Source organism: Protomyctophum bolini (assembly GCF_963924005.1).
Source record: "Protomyctophum bolini genome assembly, chromosome: 24".
Classification (NCBI taxonomy): Eukaryota; Metazoa; Chordata; class Actinopteri; order Myctophiformes; family Myctophidae; genus Protomyctophum; species Protomyctophum bolini.
The window spans coordinates 29,307,773-29,333,644 of NC_137885.1; the positions used below are offsets into that span (position 1 = coordinate 29,307,773).

A 25,872-nucleotide genomic window follows, 5' to 3' on the forward strand; every position below is an offset into this window, starting at 1 on the left:
GCCGAAATCGAATAGGCCGAAAATGCTTTTTTAGCCATTTTCTGCCGAATATTTTCTGCGGCCGAATATTCGGTGCATCACTAGTTACATTTGTACACTCTCGAATGGATAAATGAACTGGGCACTGGGGGGGTGGGGGTGGGGGGGTGTTATGGTGTAATATTAGTTAAAAACAAATGACTCTATAGATGGTTTGTTTTCAACTCCACTTTATTGCCTCTCATTCCTGTAAATAACTTTATAAAACCTATAACTAGTCCATCCTTTCTTTCACCATTATGGCACGGTGTACAGTATATTAACCAAGCATCTTTATCAATAATATGACAGTGTACATAATGTAATAATGAACACATGATGGAATACACTGAGTATAAGTGCAGTAAAACTGTATTGTTCACTAAAGGGAGGCTGCGTGCTGTTGAATAATATTATAACTCAGGATAGAACACTGTATGTATGGCTGTACTTTGATGCAAGCTTTTAAAGCACAGCGCTAAAGCCCAAACTCCGTTGCAACTCCTTGCATGGGACAGAACCGTTTGAACCCAGTCGGGACAGGAAGGAACCCCTTTTGGTGTTTTTTAAGCATTATGTTGTACTTTAGATATTGAAAGAAATGGCAGATCTACGAGCTTGTAGATCTGCTTTTTTTTCTTTTTTTTTTAATCGTGAAAATGTGGTTGCAAATCGTTGAATATACTGTATATTCTTTCAGAGCGAACGTTTTTTAACTCAAATCTTTGCTTCTGCGGGGGGGGGGGGTCCCTGGAACAACATATTTACAGATAGCGGGGGGGGGGTCCGCAGCCAAATACAGATAATTCTGGGAGCTCCTTGACGTGAAAAAAGTTGAACACCGCTGACAATAGAAACATATAGGTTTCTAATATGCCACACCAGAAGTTAACATAATAATCTAATAATTTAATAATCTAACATGCCACACCAGAAGTTGCATTGCTGAGGTTTGGGCTTCAGAAAACATTTCCTTTGAATTGGCCATTTCATCCTTTCAGTTTGTTAATTAACGCAAAGCAAACTTTGGTTTGTCTCTTTTTTTACACATTCATGATTTACATTACCAGAGAAAAGGAACCAAACAAACACAGCAGCTCTCCTTGAACTCTGAGCCAAATTACAATACCCACTCACTCACTCACACTCCATCACTCCAGTGTTATGGTGAGAATTGGTGACCTGCCGAAATGTGTGACCGTCTTGTGGACAATTAAATATGTGTCCTGACTCCTGAATACCACTAGGTTGAACTCTTGCTAATAAACAAACTGCAACAATGTACATTCGGGCACTGACATCATGTGATTGTCTACACACACACAATTGTCACATTATTTCATCAGGTCCTTGCTAACCACCTCTAATACTAAGCATGTGTTGTATGGAGAATATAGAGGTTGCTACCTTCAGGAAGGAGATATGGTGTACCAGCATACAATAAGGTCAGACTAAAGAGGTCCTTTGTCTACCATTCGACCTTGAGGCTTAATCAGGAGATGTAGTAGCCATGGGGTAATCTAAGCGGTGGATATTGCTCTTGTCTTCATGTCTTTTCATGTATGTAAATTGTCTTGTTCTTTGTGTTATGTCTAATGTGTGTATAATGTGTTCTGCATACTTGGCTGCTGTGTCGCAAGACAAATTTCAGTGTGAACTGAGAATAAAGTACTATATCATATCATATCATATCATATCATCAGGTCACCAATTTCACCGTAACACCACCATGCTGGAAGTGACCGAGATTTTGGGGTATTGGAATTATTTGGCTTCATTAGGGTAAGAAAGGACAGCCAGTCAACAAGATGTACATACCAGATTGTGTGGCACTTGGGGGCCCCCTGCTGGCTGTGGGGAAGCATTGCATTGTCTTTGAGTGGTATGTGCATGTGTATGTATGTGCATGTGTGAGCGTGTCCTATCCCCTTCCTATGCTACTGCCACAGCGAAGACACTGACCACACAGTTCATAGTACGGTTCTCCCATCTTACTGTGCAGCTTCCTGGACGGGGAGAAAACACAGAGAAGGAATATATATGTGAGATGGAGGGTGACTGATTTAAAGGAGAATTCCATGCTAGAAGGCTTTCTTACCTTTCTTATCTTTCTTTGTAGTTGTTACGTCCCCACCAAAGAGGTCCAGATGTTTTTTTTTGTGCAAAAACTCCTTATTGGCTATTTTCCCTACCATAAGCCCTCGATGAATTGCATTGCATTGAATGGGAATTGAATGGGGCTATGGGGTGTTATGCTAGTTCGCTTATTTCCATCGAAAGAAGTAGTAAAGTGTGCCGCTTGGGATATTATTTACATTATGAAGAGAAAATATATACAAAGAAATTATAATTTTGAGCGATGGAAATAAGCAAATTAGCACAACACCCCATAGCCCCATTCAATTCAATGCAATTCATTGAGGGCTTATGGTATAGGGGAAACAGCCAATAAGGAGCTTTTGCACAAAATAACACCTGGACCTCTTTGGTGGGGACGTAACGACTACAACGAAAGGTAAGAAAGCCTTTTAGTATGGAATTCTCCTTTAAGCATGTCACACCAGGCCTGAGTCGAACTAGAACTGGACTCAGAGCAGGGAGTGGCTGTGCAGGTTAAATCAGTCATCTCCACAAACACTCAGTCCAGTGGAGGGCTATCGCCTCTCCTGTGTGAAGTGTCATAATTATGTTGTGTTATTCCTTGTGCACATGGAGGAATAAACCAGTCTACTTAAGAAAGCTGCCCTGTGTTGTGTCCTTCCTAGCCCTGGGTAGTGACTAGTTGGTCACTACCCAAGATTGCCTTATATTACCAAGATTGCCTTTTTTCACCTTAGAAATATTGCACGAATCAGAGCCTATTTGTCCTTTTTTTTTGATGCAAAAACGCTAATCCACGCCTTTGTTTTTTCTCGGCTTGACTACTGCAATGCACTTTTTTCAGGACTGCCTAAGAAAACAAGTGACAGATTACAACTTGTCCAAAATGCAGCAGCCAGAGTTTTAACTAGAACTAAGATGAGAGAACATAATTATTATTATTACTCCAGTTTTGGCATCACTGCACTGGCTTCCGGTTGTTTTTAGGATTGATTTTAAAATTATTTTACTTGTCTATAAAGCTCTCAATGGTCTCGCACCTTCCTACCTACATGACTGCCTGCCTAAATATGTCCCAAACCGCCCCCTAAGGTCTTCCACTGCTGGCCTGCTCGCTTTGCCAAAAGAAATGGCAACAAAAAAATACGGGGAAGCAGCTTTTTGCTTCTACGGGCCGTCGGCGTGGAACAAGCTCCCACTGTACCTTCGTCAGGAGGTAGACATTTTTAAAGCTCAGCTCAAGACCCACTTCTACAACATTGCTTTTAATTGATATTTTATTTTTGTTATTCATGTCCTCACTGTATTGCATTACTGCTTGTTCTTAATGTTGTTGCCTTGCTTTTCTTTTATTCTCCATTTTTCTGTAAAGCACTTTGAGCTGCATTTCATGTCATGAAAGGTGCTATACAAATAAAGTTTTATTATTATTATTATTATTATTATAGAGCGTCGCAGTCCCGCCCCCTCGAGAGACCCAGAAAATAAATCGCCGTTCATTTTCCTCATAGGTATTTCTTAAAGTATTTATTTAAAGACGGTTACGCCGCGGACAAAGCCAACTCGGATCGTGACAAATCATGACAATGAACACAATATTTTGGGCCGATCAAATCATTAGAAAGAAGAAAATAAAATAAAATTTGTTTTGTTTTTCTTCTTATAAATTATTTGATCGGCCCCAAAACATTGTGTTCATTGTCATGATTTGTCACGATCCGAGTTGGCTTTGTCCGCGGCGTAACCGTCTTTTTCTTTTAAATTTTTATCCCACGATTTTGTAACCCAGTTTTTCTTTTCACCCAGTGCCAATTGGCGTAACCGTTAACCGTCTTTAAATAAATACTTTAAGAAATGCCTATGGGGCAAAATGCATTGGGATTCATTTCTTGGGCCACTCGTTGTTCTGAAAGGGGGAGGGACTGCGACGCTCTATACAAGTGCATGCAACAGCTTGACAGAGACAGAGGTGAATTGAAGTTTCTTCACTTTTCAAAAAACCCAGGTACGCACACACAAATATTCCCTGTTACTTTTCGACAACTCTTCCTACGACCCATGCGGGCGGTGGACTGGAAGCCGATCCGTGTTCTCCTTTTATAAACTAATGAAGGCATTTATACAACCACAATCTTGACTCGGTGCGAGTGTGTCTGAAGTTAGCCTGGGCGTTCTTTGGCTGCATGGTGACCCCCGGAAATGCATCGCATGTCTTTTTGAGCCAAATGCTTCTCTGACTTTTGTGAGCACGTCGTTGCGCCGTTGCGCACCAGTGCGTTTACTTATACCTTACGACCGTGAGCACCCCCGCTATCTTACCCCTATATCGTCGGACATCTTTCTCAGTCTGATGTCGCCGTTCTCTTAGGATTAAAGTGTAGAATAAATATGTGAATAAATGAAAGAAAGGGGGACTAAGAGGGAGCGGATTCTTACCGTCTGTGGTGGTGTCCCAGTAGCACGAGTTGGCCGTATGGAGTCCTGCCCCGCTCTTCTGCATCACGGCACACGTCACTGCACAGAGGTAGCACATTAGCCTGGGTTATAGTCACTGCACAGAGGTACAGTTAGCCTGGGTTATAGTCACTGCACAGAGGTACAGTTAGCCTGGGTTATAGTCACTGCACAGAGGTACAGTTAGCCTGGGTTATAGTCACTGCACACAGAGGTATAGGACCACGTTAGCCTGGGTTATGGCCTGTGTTGATTTCCTCGATTAAACTAAGACGAAAAATGTTCGTCGACAACCTTTTTTCAATGGACGAAAACTAAATGGAAACTAAATGAAAACTAAGCTACGGCGACTAGAACTAAATCTCACGCACGCACGCACGCACACAGAACATACCAATGTACTTGTAGGCCTTGGCCTGTTTGACCAGCTGGGTGAGGGACATCTCCACAATACTGGCCGTCCATTTGTTGACCAGGTTAACGTTGTAGTCTAGAGCACCTATGATGTTGTCGACGCACTGCAACACACACACACACACACACACACACACACACACACACACACACACACACACACACACACACACACAGGACAAATAAGGACAGTGCAGTATCATCAGTCATGTGGTAGTCACTGGTTGTTGCAAGCACCTAAGGCAAATTGGTCAAAGCGTCAAAGAAAACTGAGCCTCACTTTGTGTTCGGCAATGACTGACTGATTAGTATTTATTTATAGCCGTGTTGGAACAGAGGAGATAAGCTCACAATTTCACAACATTACAGAACAGTGGTTTTCAACCAGTGGTCCTTGTGGCGGTTCTAGGTGGTCCCGTGGTAACCAAATGGACCCTTATATTAGAGTTAAATTATTGTTAAACATCTTCCTTACTTAATTTACAAGGCGGCAAGAATGTGGAAGAATTGTTATTTTGATCAACGTATGGCCAATAGCATGGAATTGTGGACAAAATCTCATCCGACGACGACAAAAATATTCTTTCGTTTTGGGTCTAAATCTCATGGTGGTCCCTGGATCAAATGGGCCGTGATATACATAAAGAGTTGACGACTCCTCTCAGTAAGGCGTCTGTAAAATGCTCTCCTTCCAGAATATTGATTCAATTAATGGATCAGCATTATCCGACATCAGATGTGATATGATGAAACCGTATACTCGAACCACTAAAACCCAAGCTTCCATCTTTAGGGGAAAGCCTTTGCAGAAAATAGCAGGTCGACCATCTCACAACATCTAACATAAAGGCATTAAAATGTTTTGACAATTGCAGAGATCTATAAGCTCACAACGCAGCCATGAGCTTGTAGCATATTGGCTATTTTTACATAGCCAAAGTTTAAATAGGGCTGCGTGGTTAATGTATGTTTTGTAATAGTTAATTAAAATCTACAAAGTACAATAGATAGCACAATAGAAAATTGGAAAGAAAGAAAAGGAACTGAAAGAAAAGGAACTGAGTGTTTTTTCTTTATTTTATTTTTTATTTTTTTTAAAAGAATGTCTGTAACTTACTTAATTTACAACATGTTGGAAGTTTGAGAGCAAGAGTGTCTGTCCTGTTGTCTGTTTTGTTTGTCTGTTCACACTTGTCATTATTTAACCGTTTTTTGTTTTTTCATGTTTATCACACTTATGTCTTTTTTATTATACTGTATGTGGAACATTTACATTGCCTGTTATTTTTCTCATTTTTATTTAACTGAATTACTTATCATTGTCTAATCTGAAATTGTCATACAAAAATGCCTAATAAAAACAGTATTAAAAAAAAAAAAATCTACAAAGTAAATAGTTTTCAAACAAGAATTGATGACATCAATTAATTAATTAATGGCTGAGAGGTCGGCTAGAGGCAAAAAGTGGCATGTAAGACATGTAAATAAATACCTCTTTAACGGTGTTACTGGCGTCATCGGCATTGAACGAGCCCTGCAATTCCAAAGAGAAAATGCATGTATGAGATACTGTAATGATAATAACAATAAATGCATATGTATGATATACTGTAATGATAACAATAAATCATGTGGGCTCTTATAATAGCCTTGGATCAAGGCTAAATCGTTATGCCTCTTTTTACCTCCTTTATGATGAATTCCTGCTCTGTTCTTTGGCTACAGTATATATAGAAGTGTCTATTTGTACGTCTCTAAATGTCTTGATGAATTGAACAAGGTGGACGTACCCTCTTGTAAACAAGTGTAATGCTTGTTTATTGGGTCGTCCACTCAGTTAACAGTCTTTGTATTGAGTTGTGCTGGAAATGTACTGTAATTCTGCAAACTGTCAATAAATATTTCAATCAATGAATCAATCAAAAACTCATATATAATAGCATAATTGTTTGCCCAAGTCATATCATTTGTAAGGTTTTCAAGAAAGAAATGAAAGACCCCTATATCAGCCTCATAGGTGACTTAGGCAATCAGATAAATATAAATATATAGTTTGATTTGATATTAATCTGCCTGTATTTTATATCTGCTCACCTACCTGTATACTATAGTGTATACTCTTACTCTCCTATACTGCATGATTGAGTCATGATTCTTCCTGCCTTATTTTCCCCTGTTCTCAGCGCTATATATATATATATATATATAATATAAATTCTGCCTATTATAATACAGGAGTAGTACAATAGGGCAATAAATCCCATATGGAATGGCCAAAATGGCATGAGACGAAAATAAAAATGTAATTCATTCATTCATAAAAGGCCCACAGTGAAGCAGCAGTAATATGAGAGCAAGAGTTTAGGCAGAAATAAATAAATAAAAATACCTTTAACTCAAATACAACCTTACTAATAATATATACCACAAAATACAAAGCTATGATGATAGTCTTGATCAAAAGGGCCCCATTAGCTCTGGTCCATAGCTCTAATGCGCATTAGAGCTATGGGGTTTTTTATTTTGATTGAAATATTTATTAACAGTTTGCAGAATTACAGTACATTTCAAGCACAAACTCAATACAAAGACTGTTAACTGTGAGTGGACAGCATTACAAGAGGGTACGTCCACCATGTTAAATTCATCAAAACATTTAGAGACGTACAAATAGACACTTCTATGTAGCTAAAGAACAGAACAGGAATTCATCATAAAGGAAGCAAAAAGGGAAAAGAAACATATACAGTGAGGGGAAAAGGGGGGGGGGCATTCAGATTTTACGGGGCCCAGTTTCGAATTGCAGCCATCCGTAGGTGCCCTTTGAGTCAAGGGATTCACATGTCTTAATGACTGTTGTTAGGGCGTTCCACATTTTGGTGGCATAGGAGCGAAAATAATTTAGTCCCTTGTTTGTGCCGAATCTGGGTTGTAGGCTACATGGTTTGTTGCAACCCACATAATAAGTCAAGACAAATAAATCAACAATCATTCCAACCCAGTGCCCACCATTCAAGGCTAGCTGACCACATTACTACCATATTATATAGTCCATACTGACAAAATGCAACTTTATCAAACCTCATCGCTGGGGTGATATTCTTCCATTCTTGCTCTCCGTCCGCCGGTGGGTGGGTTCAAACCAAAACAAGTAGGATTATGTCAAAACTAGCTTGTTGTTATATTATGTCTGTGGTTGTAAATAATGTTGTTGCTTACGAAGACACAAAAATGATGCCGCATATGACTTCCTGCTTGCTGCTGCTGAAGACAGAGGTTGGGGGGAAAAAAGAGGATAAAAACATTCATGAACTTGACTGATGCTGCCCCCTATCGACGCGGTTGGGTTTCACTGTTGTCAAAACCCAGGTTCCCAAACGTTTTCATCATGTCAAGGAAATGAGTCAAAGGACCCCCAAATATAATTAGCCCATTTGAAAACACATGCCACGAACCCCCTCCTCAACTCGTTTAATATCAAGGACCCCCCTGTTTGACATGCATTAGTCTATACGGACCCGGGGGGACTCCCATTTATTGTGGCATTTCTATCTCTGGGACCCCAATGTAATTTGTAAAACCATATAGCAATGTTAGCTGGGTGGTTCCTTGACCACCCAGCTAACATTGCTATATGGTTCCAAGCTATCATTTAAGCAATATATCCTCTAAGGTTTTACCCTTGGAAAATAAATCTAATCTGATGGACTCGTTTCATTTTAGCGGCATCTCTACTCTGTTATAAATTCTCTCAGACAGAGCCGAGTTCTTTAGTTCAGAACACTACCTCTCTTATGTCAGTAGGAGGCGTCCTCTAGCCATTTATATGTAATGGCCCAACTCTAACAGACACGGCTGCACTGTGACATGTTGTAGAGCTGGAGATGGGGAGAGGAGAGCGAACAATTTAACTGAATGTACTAGTGCTGTAACCTTTTAACAAAACGTACTAATTACCTTTAATAGAGAAAAAACATTTTCAGGCGGGTTGCCAATGTGTCAGCCAATCAGTTTAAAATATTCCAGTAACAAACCATGACTTTTGTCTGCTATTAATGTCTTTGTCATATCACTTCCAATTTCACCTGTTTGTCTTGTATGAGTATAATCTCCTGATTCGATATAATTGGTATCCCAACCTAAACAATGCATTTTGTTTAATAGATAGAACAAACACAATGATTGCATGAATGAGAATATAGATTTAACATTCATTTTAACAAAACATCAACCCAGTTTATTAAAATAACAGTAAAGTTCTAAATTACAAATACACAAACCTATACACATTTGCATATAGGCCTACAGTATATCTGGTGTGTGTGTGTGTGTGTGTGTGTGTGTGTGTGTGTGTGTGTGTGTGTGTGTGTGTGTGTGTGCGCGTGTGTGTGTGTGTGTGTCCTGATAACCTTGATACACACCCTTGCCACTGACAGAACAATAAAATAATCAGCTGATTCTACTGACACATTCTGTTGATTGATTGCTGATTCTAGAACAGTCACCCAGTGAAAACAAAAGTCAAATAAATTAGTTGAGAGTACTTTTCTTTATTAAAAGCATGGGAGCAGGATTGTGCTTCTTAATAAAACGTCCATATAATGTCCAATCCATTAAATCTTTCGTGGGGTGTTTAGCCTTGTGCTATACTTAATTGAATATTGTAACAAAACGTATTGGAAGAAAAACAGCAAAATTAAGACAACAGTTGTCAAACTGGGATACCGGTAACAAGGATGACCTTTGATATCACGTACTGTCTGTACATCTAGTACTCTTCGCCCTCCTCCTCTCCCTCTCCGACGCTGTCGGTGCCCACCTCCTCGTAGTCCTTCTCCAGGGCGGCCATGTCCTCTCTGGCCTCAGAGAACTCCCCCTCCTCCATGCCCTCGCCCACGTACCAGTGGACGAAGGCCCGCTTGGCGTACATGAGGTCAAACTTGTGGTCCAGGCGGGCCCAGGCCTCTGCGATGGCCGTGGTGTTGCTGAGCATGCATACGGCCCTCTGGACCTTGGCCAGGTCTCCTCCGGGGACCACGGTGGGGGGCTGGTAGTTGATGCCCACCTTGAAGCCCGTGGGGCACCAGTCCACGAACTGGATGGTGCGCTTGGTCTTGATGGTGGCGATGGCCGAGTTGACGTCTTTGGGCACGACGTCGCCTCGATACAGCAGACAGCACGCCATGTACTTGCCGTGGCGCGGGTCGCACTTCACCATCTGGTTGGCCGGCTCGAAGCAGGCGTTGGTGATGTCGGCCACAGAGAGCTGCTCGTGGTAGGCCTTCTCGGCGGAGATAACCGGGGCGTAGGTGGCCAGAGGGAAGTGGATGCGAGGGTACGGCACCAGGTTGGTCTGGAACTCCGTCAGGTCCACGTTCAAGGCACCGTCGAAGCGCAGAGAGGCCGTGATGGACGACACGATCTGACCAATGAGCCTGTTGAGGTTGGTGTACGAGGGACGGTCGATGTCCAGGTTCCTGCGGCAGATGTCGTAGATGGCCTCGTTGTCCACCATGAAGGCGCAGTCAGAGTGCTCCAGGGTGGTGTGGGTGGTCAGGATGGAGTTGTAGGGCTCCACCACGGCCGTGGACACCTGGGGGGCGGGGTAGACGGCAAACTCCAGCTTGGACTTCTTGCCGTAGTCGACGGAGAGACGCTCCATCAGCAGGGAGGTGAAACCAGAGCCGGTTCCTCCACCGAAGGAGTGGAAGATGAGGAAACCCTGGAGCCCAGTGCACTGGTCCGCCTGAACCAAGAAGAACAAAGAGGTGATCAAGCGCTCGCCTTCTCCTGTAGCACCTCTCCGCATTTTATAACATCACTAGTATTGTTTTGAGTGGCGCTAGCTTTCAGAAATGACGTCATGTGGCAGCCAAGTCTTTTGACCCCTCACTGTCACACAATTGGGGGTTTTTTTGAGGAGCGCCAGGCCCTCCTATGACCCTCCTATGGCCCTCCTATGGCCCTCCTATGGCCAGCATTTGGTGTAGCCTATGTGCACAAACGTTGTCCTACACAAACATTAAATTCCCATTGACAATGAATGGAGAATTTTAGTGACAGCGTATATTTTACGAGCTATTTTTATAATTCACGTTTGCACAATGCTAGTAGGCGATGACCATAAGCCATGCCTTATCACTCACTACATCAATCCATTTTGGGGAGGGAACCCCTTTTGGTGTTTTAAACATTATGTTATAATTTAGCTATTGAAAAAGAGCAGATCTACAACCTTGTAGGTCTGAAAAATCGTGAAAATATTTATTTAGGATTTAGAAGATTAAAATGAAGATGACACTTCCATGCCCCCAAGAGTGTCTCCTTAATGTTCTCCCAGATTTATTTTTCTCTCTGAAAACTAAATCTTCCAGACGTCCACAGAAACCCCATAAATACATATATACTAATACACTAATGTCTTGGCGTACACAGAAACCCCATAAAAACATATATACTAATACACATAAACCCCATAAAGACACATATACTAATTAACTAACTAGAACTAAGATGAGAGAACATATTACTCCAGTTCTGGCATCACTGCATTGATTTTAAAATTATTTTACTTGTCTATAAAGCTCTCAATGGTCTCAGACCTTCCTACCTACATGACTGCCTGCCTAAATATGTCCCAAACCGCCCCCTAAGGTCTTCCACTGCTGGCCTGCTCGCTTTGCCAAAAAAAGTGGCAACTAAAAAATACGGGGAAGCAGCTTTTTGCTTCTACGGGCCGACGGCATGGAACAAACTCCCACTGTACCTTCGTCAGGCAGCCTTTAAAGACATTTTTAAAGCTCAGCTCAAGACCCACTTCTACAACATTGCTTTTAATTGATATTTTATTTTTGTTATTCATGTCCTCACTGTATTGCATTACTGCTTGTTTTTAATGTTGTTGCCTTGCTTTTCTTTTATTCTCCATTTTTCTGTAAAGCACTTTGAGCTGCATTTCATGTCATGAAAGGTGCTATACAAATAAAGTTTTATTATTATTATTATTATTATTAATACACTAATGTCTTGTCTTACCAGCTTACGGGTCCTGTCCAGGACCATGTCGATGATCTCCTTGCCGATGGTGTAGTGACCGCGGGCGTAGTTGTTGGCGGCGTCCTCCTTGCCGGTGATCAGCTGCTCGGGGTGGAACAGCTGGCGGTAGGTACCCGAGCGCACCTCGTCTGTGGGACCAATCGGATACATTTATATTTAGTAGAATTGTAACTAGGGTTAATAATGGCATCCGGGAATCGGAGGAACCCGGATCCAAAATTGAGGAAACACTGGAATGTGTTCCATCACATTTTGGAAACCGTTTCCCCCGGAAACCGGTTTATCTGTCAGAGCTGGTATGTGGACTTCACGGCTGGTTAACCATCTTTAATACCAGTGGTTCTTGAACTTTTTATTTTCAAGGACCAACATCACTCTCAGAGTTAAAGACCTGTTAGGGTCCATTTGGAAACCCCCACAAATAACCCAGTGGGTCATTTGTGTTTCTCAAAAAAAATTACGAAACGCCAACATTGTTTGTTTTTTTTAAATATAGGAATAGTTAAGAGGGAATCGTTAAGGAATGGGATGGTTACAATTAAACACCGATTCACTAAACTCACGATATAATTTTTTTAACAAATTTATTTTCCAGACAAATGACAGATTCTTCTTTAAATCATATTTTCTCTCACACAAGGACAAATCGAGTATTTTATTTCTCCTTTAATTTCCTTACCTTCTCCTCTTTTCAAATGACTGAATGGCTGACTTTTTAAAATCATTTAGCTCTCCTCTCCCCATGGGTTGGACACTTTCCAGCTGGGCTCATTCATTCCAATGTAAATATCATTAAATACTGGTTTTTAAAACAATGTTTTATCATAATAGGAAAACTATGGTGGAGAAGTTTGTCTAACCCATGTTATGCTTGATTGGACCATAGCAGTTTGGGGAGGGGCTTAGCTAAAGGTCTAAGACGAGTCTGTATTTTCTTCTCTTTTGTTACACGCCCTCTGCTGTTTGCATCACGATTCAAATTCAAATTGTCACCGGTTTGAATCGACTACAAATCCTCAAAGGGTCGCAACCCAAATTACAACCGATAATACAACATATTATATAACAGAAATGCCTGGTCGACAACCTCGGTCCACTTTCGACCTCTTTCTTACCGATGACGGTGGGCTCCAGGTCCACGAAGACCGCCCGGGGAACGTGCTTCCCTGCTCCGGTCTCGCTGAAGAAGGTGTTGTAGGAGTCGTCTCCCCCTCCGATGGTCTTGTCGCTGGGCATCTGACCGTCCGGCTGGATGCCGTGCTCCAGGCAGTACAGCTCCCAGCAGGCATTGCCCATCTGGGTGCCGGCCTGGCCCACATGCATCGAAATACACTCACGCTGCAAGAGAATAATAACACAACAGGTTAAGAGTTGTTCCAACCAACAGGACCCACCAACGAAAGATCAATGGATGGATTATTGAGGAACAAAGGAAAAGGAAAAAATGGGAAAAGTGGAATCTCTTCTCTCAGCCTAGCGATATTGCAATAGAATTTCATTGAATGTTTATTGTAATATGAAAAATGCAGCCTTTTTTCTTTTACTTTTTGTCCTTTTTCTTTTCTTTTTCTTTCCCGTATTGTCTTGTTAGTTGTTTTTTTGTTTGTGTCTGTTCTTCCTTCAATAAAAATTAAGTGAAAAAAAAAAAGAGTTGTTCCAATATGAATATGTCAGAAAAGCTGCAGACACTGGCTAAAGTCTTTGGTTATTATCGGTATCGGCGAGTATGCCGGTCAGGCGGTCAATCTATGCCATTCTGGTGCAGTGTAATTTATCACATCATGAGATATAATTTACAGTTATGTTTTGAATGTTTCAGTTGATGTTTGATGACTGTTTTATAGTCTTCCTATACTATTTACATTATTATGTTTTGACTAACTTGTATAGCTGCTCTTTAACGATTTGTGACTTATTTTAAATAGATATGTGGTTCTCAAACCTTTTAATTTCAAGGACCCCCATAACTCTGAGTGAGTTACAGACCTGTGAGGGTCACTGAAATTACGCAACTGGTATCGGATTGGTACTCGGTCGCGATAATTACTGGTACATCTTTGCAAAAGATTCCTACTAGTATACTGTGAGAGTGACATGATGCCACCTATTTTATTCTATGCCTTGTTCCGTATGTGAGGTCCCTGGGTTGAATTAGTGCGTTTATGTTGTGTGTGTGTGTTCTGTGTTGTACAGTAGAAGTCTTTTATGTGCTCATGAAAAGAACAGGTGGAGTTTACAGTCGCTTAAGAGGAGCCACGTTTTGTCCTTGTTGAGCCAGATTGGGGTTTTTGCCTGTTTTATATTCCTCGCAGCCCCGACTATACAATTTCAACTTCCAGACTTTGCTTCCGCCTGGCCCATTTTTAAAAACAAAGCAAGCACCAACCAAAATAGTTCCATTATTTAGAATGCAAGGCCACAAAACAAATGCCAATATCATGATTTGAGACAGGGATTTTGGATATCGTATAATATCAGGTGTCATCATTTCCTGGCATTAAAGACGGCAGTACAGTAAGACGCATCTACTTTACCGGATTATTTTAGCTCAACTGCATCGTTTTTCTTTAGGCATTGCATTACTGATTATTGTGTTATAATTATTATTATGTAAATATTTTTTGCAAAAGCAGCAATAGTCAGACTCATCCCCACAATTTAGATTTAGAGGTCGTCATCAAAAGAGAATCGAAAATATAATTATATTTGATTGTCCATATTGCCCATGCAGCCCAACTATGATCTTGAATGTAGTATTGTTAATTTACTTAAAAATCATATATTTCACAAAAAAAAGGTTGCGATTATGAAATAATAATTATAAAGAGTCAACATGTGAAATGCAACCAGTCAAGGTTAGACACAGACAAAGACTGTATCAATCCATTTACAAAATGTTAAACCTTTCCCCATCTAAAAAGCCTTTTAATACCATAATGCTACCATGTCTATCATTGTTTTATTTATCTGACTATTACCGGTATAATATACAGCATGTCATATAATCCCATTACATTACGGGATGGGACGCAGAGTGCTGCATGATTGACACGTTAATGAAATATTGATTCACCGCGTACCGTATCCGCTTGCGCATCTTAAAGGGACCAAAGGGAACATAAGTCTGCGGTTGTTGTTGTTGTTGTAATTGCATATATATTAGGTCATGTTTAATTCAGGCCACATGGGACTGGGAGGACTAGGAGGGACTCATCATGTTCCAGTGACTAGTCAAATATACCATAATGCTGAGTCACTCGCAGGGTTTCCGTTCTGCAGCAGCCGGTGTGGTGCGGCTCTATCGAATACTGGACTACTCGCCCCGGTGCTTGCCTCCCGGAATTTTCACCAGTGAGGGGGATAACTTTGTAATATTATGCTATTGGCTGTTTGTATTCTTTTTGGAAAAATATGAAAAGATACTCCTGTGGAAAGGCTATATTATTTTACTTATATTGACCCTATAAACAATTTAGTATTATGTAGTATTATGTAAGGTTTTGCCCACTCAAATGGTACCTCGTCAGATAATCCCCACATAGCCTACAACAACTTCTGTGAACAGACTTAAATTATAAATAACAGACTTAAATTATATTTGTACTTGGGCTGTCGATCTGCTCTCATGAAAGTTTATAGTTAGAGAAATTCAAAGTCCAGCCGTCTGCTGTCCAGCCTCTCCCACCAACCCCTCACTGGGGACAGTTCAGTCTGCTGTCCAGCCTCTCCCACCAACCCCTCACTGGGGACAGTTCAGTCTGCTGTCCAGCCTCTCCCACCAACCCCTCACTGGGGACAGTTCAGTCTGCTGTCCAGCCTCTCCCACCAACCCCTCACTGGGGAAAAGTCTGGGAGGAAAACAGAAACGGGGCGAGTAGTCTTGTTACCGGCTCTAGTATCATCCCCATGCCGGGGTGGTGCTGGTGCTAACATCCCCATGTCGGGGTGGTGCTGGTGCTATCATCCCCATGCCCGGGGTGGTGCTGGTGCTATGATCCCCATGTCGGGGTGGTGCTGGTGCTATGATCCCCATGCCCGGGGTGGTGCTGGTGCTATGATCCCCATGTCGGGGTGGTGCTGGTGCTATGATCCCCATGCCCGGGGTGGTGCTGGTGCTATGATCCCCATGCCGGGGTGGTGCTGGTGCTATGATCCCCATGCCGGGGTGGTGCTGGTGCTATGATCCCCATGTCGGGGTGGTGCTGGTGCTATGATCCCCATGCCGGGGTGGTGCTGGTGCTATCATCCCCATGCCGGGGGTGGTGCTGGTGCTATCATCCCCATGCCGGGGTGGTGCTGGTGCTATCATCCCCATGCCCGGGTGGTGCTGGTGCTATCATCCCCATGCCCGGGGTGGTGCTGGTGCTATGATCCCCATGTCGGGGTGGTGCTGGTGCTATCATCCCCATGCCGGGGTGGTGCTGGTGATATCATCCCCATGCCGGGGTGGTGCTGGTGATATCATCCCCATGCCGGGGTGGTGCTGGTGCTATGATCCCCATGCCGGGGTGGAGCGGTGCTATGATTGCTATCATCCCCCTCCCCTCCCCTCCCCTCCCCTCCTCTCCCCCACAACATGGACTCAGTGGGCTGACTGACTGACTGGGCAGCGCCAGCGGATCATGGAAGGCTTGCATGCTACAAAGAAAAGCCACTCCCCATCTACACCCCCCCCCCCCCCCCCCCCCCCACCATAGACCTGTCCGCTTGTTTCTTTAGCGGGGGAAAAAAAAAGAACCTGCCACTGCTGATAGCATCATTATTAATATTACTACACTTAGGTAGAGAGCGGTATAATACCTTGCCATGATGTATATAGCATAGGCCACTTGTTGTAGGCTAGTATGAATATAACTCAAAATATTGGTGGTGAGATTAATTTTAAACAGTTGAGTCGTAGATATTATACCTATACTTGCACGGCATGGTGAAACGATGCGTAGCCTATTGCACGCACGCACGCACACATTACACACACTATTGTGCCAGTGTGTGTGTGTGTGTGTGTGTGTGTGTGTGTGCGTGCGTGCGTGCGGTAAACCTAGTACACACAATATGCCATCTGTTTTTACACAACAAAGTGCTGGTGTCTGTTATATTATACAGACACTGTATATCCTATCAACAACTCACAGACAGCTGGCATGCTGATGTGGGTCATTAATTTCACAGATGGCTATACAGACTTATAGCCTATAATCTTTGGACTCTCGAGTCGTAGATGTATTTAATTATCGATTCTGACATTTTAAAGATTGAAAATGTCAGAATCGATAAATATAGTAAATGCTATACAGTCTTATTTGTCTCCCTATTGTCATTTCATGTTCTAACCCCCCCCCCCCCCACGGAGAATCAACAAAGGTCTATCCACTATCCATGTACAGTAGACGCATGCATGTGTGTGTGTGTGTGTGTGTGTGTGTGTGTGCGTGCGTGAACGTGCACGTGCACGTGTGTGTGTGTGTGTGTGTGTGTGTGTGTGTGTGTGTGTGTGTGTGCGTGTGTGTGCGTGTGTGTGTGCACTGTGCAGTGCCAGTGTGTGGCGCGCGCGGCATCACATCCAGTTCAAATATCTGTAACGGTGCACACACACCCGCATTGATTTTTTCCCCTTCTCCTCCTCCTCCACCACCACGACACGCGTCAATGCACCCGAACAAAAAAAAGGAACTTTATAAACGAACGCATAATCAACGGGATAAATGACTAGTCTAATAAAGTGACAGTTGCACAAACGTGCTATTATTATTTGACTATACAGATTAAACTGTACAGTACAGTACAGGCCTGACCATGTGGCTCTGAAAGCCATTGAGTCTCACAATGAACCTGCAGTCCTGCACCAAATGTTCTGATAGAGCCCAGTCTACATGTCTGGGCTAGAAGATAAAGCCTACTACGTTTGAAAGGGAAAAAAATATTACTGAAGAATATACGCTAGGCTATATTATAATTCAAACAGAAATCGTGTTATCGTCAAAGCATCTTTTAAACGACCACGATCGAACGTCCTACAGTGACCTACAGTACAGTACACCACCCACCTCATTTTAGATTTGTAAAAAAAAAAAAAAAAAAAGCCGGCTGTTAAAACGTCGCGATCTTGTTGTGTCTATATAGTCTAGCTGTTAAAACAAGGATCTCGTGTCTTAATTAGCATATTAATTATAATAACACTCACCATATTCAACGGTTTTTTTGTGCTTCCCTTCTGTCCGAAGTTGAGGATTCGGTGAATGAAGGATGAATGAGACTCTGGGGTTTCAGAGAGGCTTTTATACAGGCTCTGACGGAGGCAGAGGGGCGGGGCTGAACCTTGCATGGGAGGATCATATTTCATCCTTGTTATATAATACTATATGGACGTGAGTGCAGGAGTGACTGATAATTATGATATTAGAGTGATATATTATGGGATGTGAGTGGAGTAGATTTAACCCATTTAATTTAGACCCGAGGACAATTCTACAAATGTCTTCTAAATCCTGACAGTTTTCTGAAAAAACCTATAATATATTATATATCAGTGGTTCTCAAACATTTTCATGTCAAGGACCCCCAAAAATATATGGCCAACCACCATATGATTATGAACCCCCCCCCCCCCAGAAGCAAAGATTTGAGTTAAAAAACGTTCGCTCTGAAAGAATATATACATTCAAAGATTTGCGCCTTCACGATTTTTCAAAAATATCAGATCTACAAGCTCGTAGCGCGGCACTCGGTGCCTCGCTATGAGCTTGTAGATCTGATATTTTTCAATAGCTATAAAGTATAAGATAATACTTAAAACACCAAAAGGAGTTCCCGCACAAGACATGTTATAATGGCATTAAGCTCCTTATGTGAACCATGTGACGTTACTTGAGATGCCAGTCGTTTTGTCGTTATTTGGCTTAATTTATTCACACAAAAAGGACATCGTTTGTGCACCAAAATACACAAAGAACCAAGCTGTAAGTTAGCTTTCTATATAGAGAGCAGAGTGTTGATTGTCATTTAAACTTGGAAACAATGACAAATTTGACACTACATTTTTTTTCTCTAATTCAACCAATTTCTGAAAGTCACGGCACATTGAGTCTGGCTATTTCATTTTCCACGTGAAATCAAAGTCGCTGTAAAATATAAGGTTTATTCATGAAATTCTCATAATGAATTACTGTTACATATAGTGACCAAAAAAAAAAGAGAACCTTATACAGCATTGATGTTGTTATGTTTAACTGTTCTGAACCCTAATATTCTTCGCCCTCCTCTCCCTCGTCGGCGAGGGTGTCGGTGCCCACCTCCTCGTAGTCCTTCTCCAGGGCGGCCATGTCCTCCCTGGCCTCGGAGAACTCCCCCTCCTCCATGCCCTCGCCCACGTACCAGTGGACGAAGGCCCGCTTGGCGTACATGAGGTCAAACTTGTGGTCCAGGCGGGCCCAGGCCTCTGCGATGGCCGTGGTGTTGCTGAGCATGCATACGGCCCTCTGGACCTTGGCCAGGTCTCCCCCGGGGACCACGGTGGGGGGCTGGTAGTTGATGCCCACCTTGAAGCCCGTGGGGCACCAGTCCACGAACTGGATGGTGCGCTTGGTCTTGATGGTGGCGATGGCCGAGTTGACGTCTTTGGGCACGACGTCGCCTCGATACAGCAGACAGCACGCCATGTACTTGCCGTGGCGCGGGTCGCACTTCACCATCTGGTTGGCCGGCTCGAAGCAGGCGTTTGTTATCTCGGACACAGAGAGCTGCTCGTGGTAGGCCTTCTCGGCGGAGATAACCGGGGCGTAGGTGGCCAGAGGGAAGTGGATGCGAGGGTACGGCACCAGGTTGGTCTGGAACTCCGTCAGGTCCACGTTCAGGGCACCGTCGAAGCGCAGAGAGGCCGTGATGGACGACACGATCTGACCAATGAGCCTGTTGAGGTTGGTGTAAGTGGGCCGCTCGATGTCCAGGTTCCTGCGGCAGATGTCGTAGATGGCCTCGTTGTCCACCATGAAGGCGCAGTCAGAGTGCTCCAGGGTGGTGTGGGTGGTCAGGATGGAGTTGTAGGGCTCCACCACGGCCGTGGACACCTGGGGGGCGGGGTAGATGGCAAACTCCAGCTTGGACTTCTTGCCGTAGTCGACGGAGAGACGCTCCATCAGCAGGGAGGTGAAACCAGAGCCGGTTCCTCCACCGAAGGAGTGGAAGATGAGGAAACCTTGGAGCCCAGTGCACTGGTCCGCCTGAATAAGAAACGATACAGTAAGTACACATTTCATGATTTTGTTCAAAGTTAATAACAATATCAAAATGAATGTTGTGTACTACTGTACAGATGGCGTACCAGCTTACGGGTCCTGTCCAGGACCAAGTCGATGATCTCCTTGCCGATGGTGTAGTGACCGCGGGCGTAGTTGTTGGCGGCATCCTCCTTGCCGGTGATCAGCTGCTCGGGGTGGAACAGCTGGCGGTAGGTACCGGTGCGGACCTCATCTGGAATTGGAAAATATTGTATTCACATGTTATTCAATATGCCCGTTATACCTCCACCTGTTGAGTCGTTTGTTTGTTTGTTTGTATGTGAATGTCGACAAAATAACTTATTGGTGTATTTTTGGTGAATCTTGGTAGGATGTCCCAAAGAGAATAAAGGCAAACATTTGGGTAAAAAGGTGTTTGTAAAACGAGAGTGAGGCGGTGGATTTTCATGAAACGTGTAATGGTTACTGGCTGTATTGTCCATATGTCTCAACACCTGACGATAACATGTAATAGTTACTGGCTGTATTGTCCATAATGTCTCAACACCTGACGATAACACAGAGAAAACATTATCTTTGCTGGTTTATATGACCATTCTGATGTTACATTCTGTTTCAATTCTTACAGAATTATCTTTTGAGCACATATAGCCTATACTGTGCTGCTTTGGTTAACTTTGATGTCTGTTTCGAGAAAAGATAATGGATGAGATCGGTAATGATTCAAAATATACATTTCATATGCATAATGCAGGGCAGATGGCTCTCGTTGGGTAAACTGTTAAGACCTGAGACCGATTCTACAAATGTCTTGATTCTAAATCCTTACAGTTTTCTGGAAAACTTATGTTGCTTATTATATCAGTGGTGCTCAGACCCCCAAAATCATATGTATTTGGCTGACGACCCCCATCTAAAAAAATATATATATATATTCCACAGGGACCCCCAGAAGCAAAGGTTTGAGTTCAAAATGTTCACTTAAAAACATTATTTTCCAATGATAAAATCTACACAACAACACAGATGCTTTCCCAGTTTCAATGGCTTTAAGCATCCGTGAAAATCAAGGGACAGTGTGCTGTTTACTTTTCTAGGTAGTTCACCTTTCACCTAGTAGGCCCTATGTGTAATGGAGACCAATGTTATTTTGCTTAATTAGTAATTCTCCTCACCTGGTAGCTTAACAAAGGTAGTTATGAGGTGATATAGTTTGGTCAGAGAGTCAGTTCAGTTCAAGCCAGCACACTGTCAAGAGCTCACTCACTACATGTTGAGTTAACCCTTTCTATCAGGCCTTGGACAGGATAAGTCTGTACGTTTGTGTGTTTTTTGTTAAACTTCTTGGCTCTTAAAGCAATTTACATGTTCTTTTTGTAATCTTGTATGATGCATACAATAACTATGTTTGGTTTATTATTTTACAGTATATGACACCAATGTTGTGTTTCTATTTTTTCTGTATTGCAGTTTTACAATGTATTCTTCACTAAAGAACCCAAACTAAGTCACTGCCTTTGGAGCTTTATTGGGAACCATGTTAGCTGTCTGCCAAGCCATACACAATGTACACGTATAGTAAGGGCAGAACAGACAGGATGATGAATGCTTTGATCATGGACTAAACTAACTTACCGATGACGGTGGGCTCCAGGTCCACGAACACGGCCCGGGGAACGTGCTTCCCCGCTCCGGTCTCGCTGAAGAAGGTGTTGAAGGAGTCGTCTCCCCCTCCGATGGTCTTGTCGCTGGGCATCTGACCGTCCGGCTGGATGCCGTGCTCCAGGCAGTACAGCTCCCAGCATGCATTGCCAATCTGAGCGCCGGCCTGGCCCACGTGGACGGAGATGCATTCACGCTGTGGGAAAGGTCAAGGGTCAAGGGTCAAGAGTTGTCTTTACACAAATGTTTTGTTTTCTGAAAAAAACATTTGTTGCCATATCAGTGGTTAATGGTAAATGGTGCATTTATATAGCGCCTTTATCCAAGGCGCTTTAGTGTGCATTACATTCACACACACATTCATACACCGATGGCAGCGGAAACCATGCAAGGCACCAAACAAAACATCAGGAGCCATTAGGGGTTCAGTGTCTTTGCTCAAGGACACTTCGACACTATAACTCTGGGGGAGCCCACTAGGGTTCGAACTGGCGACCTTGCTGTTGCCATCCGGCCACTCTACCCACTGATCCACTGCCGCTCCATGGTCCTCAAACGTTTTCATGTCATGAACCTATTATTATTATATTGTATTATTATACCAACATTAGCCTAGTATGTATTTGACTGACAGAGTGTGGAGCCAATCTTAAAACAATTTGTTTCAGGTAGCGCACAGAAGCAATGATTTGAGTTAAAAATGTTCACTTTAAAATACATATTTATGAAAAGCCATCAAATCTAATTACATCTATATTATATATATATATATATATATATAGGGTTAAAGCTGCACTCTGTAACCTTCCTCTTCTACCCCGGATTTGAACCCGATTCTTCTTTACCATTGAGCTAGTAGAGCCTGCCTGCCTGCTCAGGGGATGAATTGAATCTTGACCATCAGGTAAATATTGTGTCAGAAGTCAGATCATGTGTCTAACTAGTGAGACATGAGTCACATGACATGATCTAAATGTCTCAACAGAGGAGCAGGGACTCCAATACACCATGCATGCAGATTGGACAAAAGTACAGTATTATACTATACTGTAGTTTTATGTGTTTCCTCTTAGTGAGCAAACTTCTTATAGGCTAGCAAATAATTATGGTAGTCCATCATTCATGAGCTTTATGAAAAGGGAAGGAGTCAAGAAATAGTTGATAGACCTATTTGACTATTACTGTGCAACATGGGGCACGTACAGTATAAAGGTTATACACTTCATCATCAAAATAAGTAGTGTAACATAAATGGTGCCTTTTACCCATTATTGCTTTCTAACACAAGATGTCACTTACTCCCACTTTGTGGTGTCTGTCTGGCTCATTTTGAAATGGAACACTATACGTGGACATACACATACTATTAACTAACTACAGGTATACACAAGGTTGAAGTGCACGTTTTTACTTGGACAAAAATGGACAACTACATTTTCCCAGAACATAGAAACATTTTTAGGCCTATAATATCCTTGTGTTGCATCACAAATATCTAACATACATTTACTAGAACATTAATAATTTTTGTTTTCATCGCATTAACATTTTGACCATAAATGAAAAAAGGGATTAACTCACCATTATTGCTTGCAGAGTATTAAGTATGTAGTCTCTTGGTCAGGCTGTGATGTGTCTGGCTCTGGGACCTTTTGTTGTGTCAGGTGTAAAGCGCGCGAGGCACCTTTATAGGCTGGGGGGGGGGGTCGCTAGGCGACAGGCTTTGGCATGTTGTGGTAACCAGAGGAGCCACAGAGAGACCAAATAAAAGTGGGACAAACAGAGAATCCGCTGCTATGCTCTCGTGCGCAGATCCAAGGAATGACGGCTGTCGTTTTTACACAGACGTCTCCCCGGCAACCAAGATTACAGCAGCTGTGTGAAATGTGACCCATAATTGTTCTCTTGTGCTGCACCATGAAGAGTCTGCGTGGAACAATATTGTTCCCTGGCTGGGACTGCAGGGAGTAAAGCCCAATATATACTGCAGGCTACAGTATATGTACTGGACAAAATGTGTGTATGTGCTATTTCAAAACATCTTAGATTTGGGGTATTTAAAGCCCAGTTTACACATTTTACAAACAAAGCGCATACCAGATGAATTGCTGGTGAGTGGTGACATACTGTAATGCTGGGCTTCTCAAAGTGGTTGCCATCACAACTTGTACTATAGGGTTAGGGTTAGGGACAGAATACTGGGCCATCACAACTTATACAATGACCAGATTTGACTGAGGAGAAAAACTTTTTTCACATACTATAGAGCATGTCTGAAATAAGTGTCAAAGCTGAAATAATAAATATGAAATAAATGCTTAAACATGAAGCTAGGTGTAATGTTAGAGACCACAGAAGTGAACCTTTCAAGCCTGTTTTCTCAACTCGCCGTTTCTCTGCAAGACATTTCTCTATAAGCCATATCTCCAAAACTGGTGGGTCAAACTGAACAACCAATATGTCAATTTGAAGCTATGATTCCCTGCTTTGAAAAAACAAAAAATTAACAAAAATCCAATGGCAGTCTCCTAGTCAAATTTGGTCACGTGCCAGCCCAGTCCAGGGGTGCCTCCGGATACTTGGATAATATTTGGGATTTATTTATTATGTCACTTCAGTTTAACCACTTAGACGCTCGATACTTTACCCAAGTTAAACTGTACTTGGCGAGTTATTCTTCGGAGCTGTGTGTGTGTATAGATCGTCTATTTTTAGTGAATGTTCCCGCCAGAATAGAAATGCTTGGGTTTAAGTGGTTAAACGGCAAAGTATAACAGTTATTTTCAGTCCTAATAAAATAATATTAAACTTTAGGTTAGACCAATTGACTCAAAGAACAACCAATTTTCCCTCAGAAAACGGATATCTTAACTTGGCTCGGGTGACCCGAGTAGTAGTAGTAGTAGTAGTAGTAGTAGTAGTAGTAGTAGTAGTAGTAGTAGTAGTAGTAGTAGTAATAGTAGTAAAGTAGTAGTAGTAGTAGTAGTAGTAGTAGTAGAAGTAGTAGTAGTAAGTAGTAGTAGTAGTAGTAGTAGTAGTAAAGTAGTAGTAGTAGTAGTAGTAGTAGTAGTAGTAGTAGTAGTAGTAGTAGTAGTAGTAGTAGTAGTAGTAGTAGTAGTAGTAGTAGTAGTAGTAGTAAAGTAGTAGTAGTAGTAGTAGTAGTAGTAGTAGTAGTAGTAGTAGTAGTAGTAGTAGTAGTAGTAGTAGTAGTAGTAGTAGTAGTAGTAAGTAGTAGTAGTAGTAGTAGTAGTAGTAGTAGTAGTAGTAGTAGTAGTAGTAGTAGTGGTAGTAGTAGTAGTAGTAGTAGTAGTAGTAGTAGTAGTAGTAGTAGTAGTAGTAGTAGTGGTAGTAGTAGTAGTAGTAGTAGTAGTAGTAGTAGTAGTAGTAGTAGTAGTAGTATAGTATTAACAGATCAGTGCGGGTCGAGAACTCGAGATACATTTGGCAAAATGCAAAAGTAAGTGGTGGACAGGCCGGTGCCAATAGGGCGAAAACCTGGCGCGCTTCTTTCAAAAGCCAGGTGACACCTGAGACGAAGGCTTCTATCCAGAGTGAAACAGGACACCGGTGGACGTGTGGACGACGTGTTTGCATTTCCGTGGAGTTTTATCAGGCCAAAGTACAGTAAGTGTGGTCTGCGCATTCAAAACACGGCCTTCTCATGTAAGGGGAGTAGACAGCCAGGCGAGCCGGCCAGTACAGTAGGCTATAGTATGTACAGTAAGGGGAGTAGACAGCCAGGCGAGCGGGGCCCCTTCGACAATTTAGAGATTACAAATGCAATCAGTTAATTATTAGAGGGGGACAGGACAGCAACAAAACAAGATTACCATGAAACTAAATTCTGTCCCACACGAGTAAGAATGGCTGACGGGATCAAAACGGTTCCTTTGCTGGTTCTAGTGGACACAAAATGACAATTATGAAAAGG

General features: G+C 42.4%; 3 protein-coding genes across 3 annotated transcripts; all 3 read right to left on the reverse strand.

Annotated features, from left to right (window-relative positions):
* Positions 1 to 192: 192 nt before the first annotated feature.
* Positions 193 to 8,214, reverse strand: LOC308311599 (dynein light chain Tctex-type 3-like). The gene is made up of 5 exons (XM_080758350.1): positions 8,068 to 8,214; positions 6,479 to 6,520; positions 4,967 to 5,090; positions 4,555 to 4,632; positions 193 to 2,024 (listed from the first exon to the last, which is right to left on the reverse strand). Exons 1-5 carry the CDS (start codon positions 8,092 to 8,094, stop codon positions 1,951 to 1,953), a joined length of 345 nt encoding a protein of 114 aa, XP_080614476.1. The 5' UTR covers positions 8,095 to 8,214; the 3' UTR covers positions 193 to 1,950.
* A 1,306-nt stretch (positions 8,215 to 9,520) lies between these two features.
* LOC308311932 (tubulin alpha chain-like) lies at positions 9,521 to 18,276 on the reverse strand. Its single transcript, XM_080758738.1, has 4 exons — positions 18,227 to 18,276; positions 13,158 to 13,380; positions 12,022 to 12,170; positions 9,521 to 10,732 (listed from the first exon to the last, which is right to left on the reverse strand). Exons 1-4 carry the CDS (start codon positions 18,227 to 18,229, stop codon positions 9,755 to 9,757), a joined length of 1,353 nt encoding a protein of 450 aa, XP_080614864.1. The 5' UTR covers positions 18,230 to 18,276; the 3' UTR covers positions 9,521 to 9,754.
* A 1,007-nt stretch (positions 18,277 to 19,283) lies between these two features.
* Positions 19,284 to 22,108, reverse strand: LOC308311917 (tubulin alpha-1A chain-like; the record flags this gene model as incomplete). The annotated part of the gene is made up of 3 exons (XM_080758713.1): positions 21,915 to 22,108; positions 20,363 to 20,511; positions 19,284 to 20,261 (listed from the first exon to the last, which is right to left on the reverse strand). Exons 1-3 carry the CDS (start codon positions 22,033 to 22,035, stop codon positions 19,284 to 19,286), a joined length of 1,248 nt encoding a protein of 415 aa, XP_080614839.1. The 5' UTR covers positions 22,036 to 22,108.
* Positions 22,109 to 25,872: the final 3,764 nt, after the last annotated feature.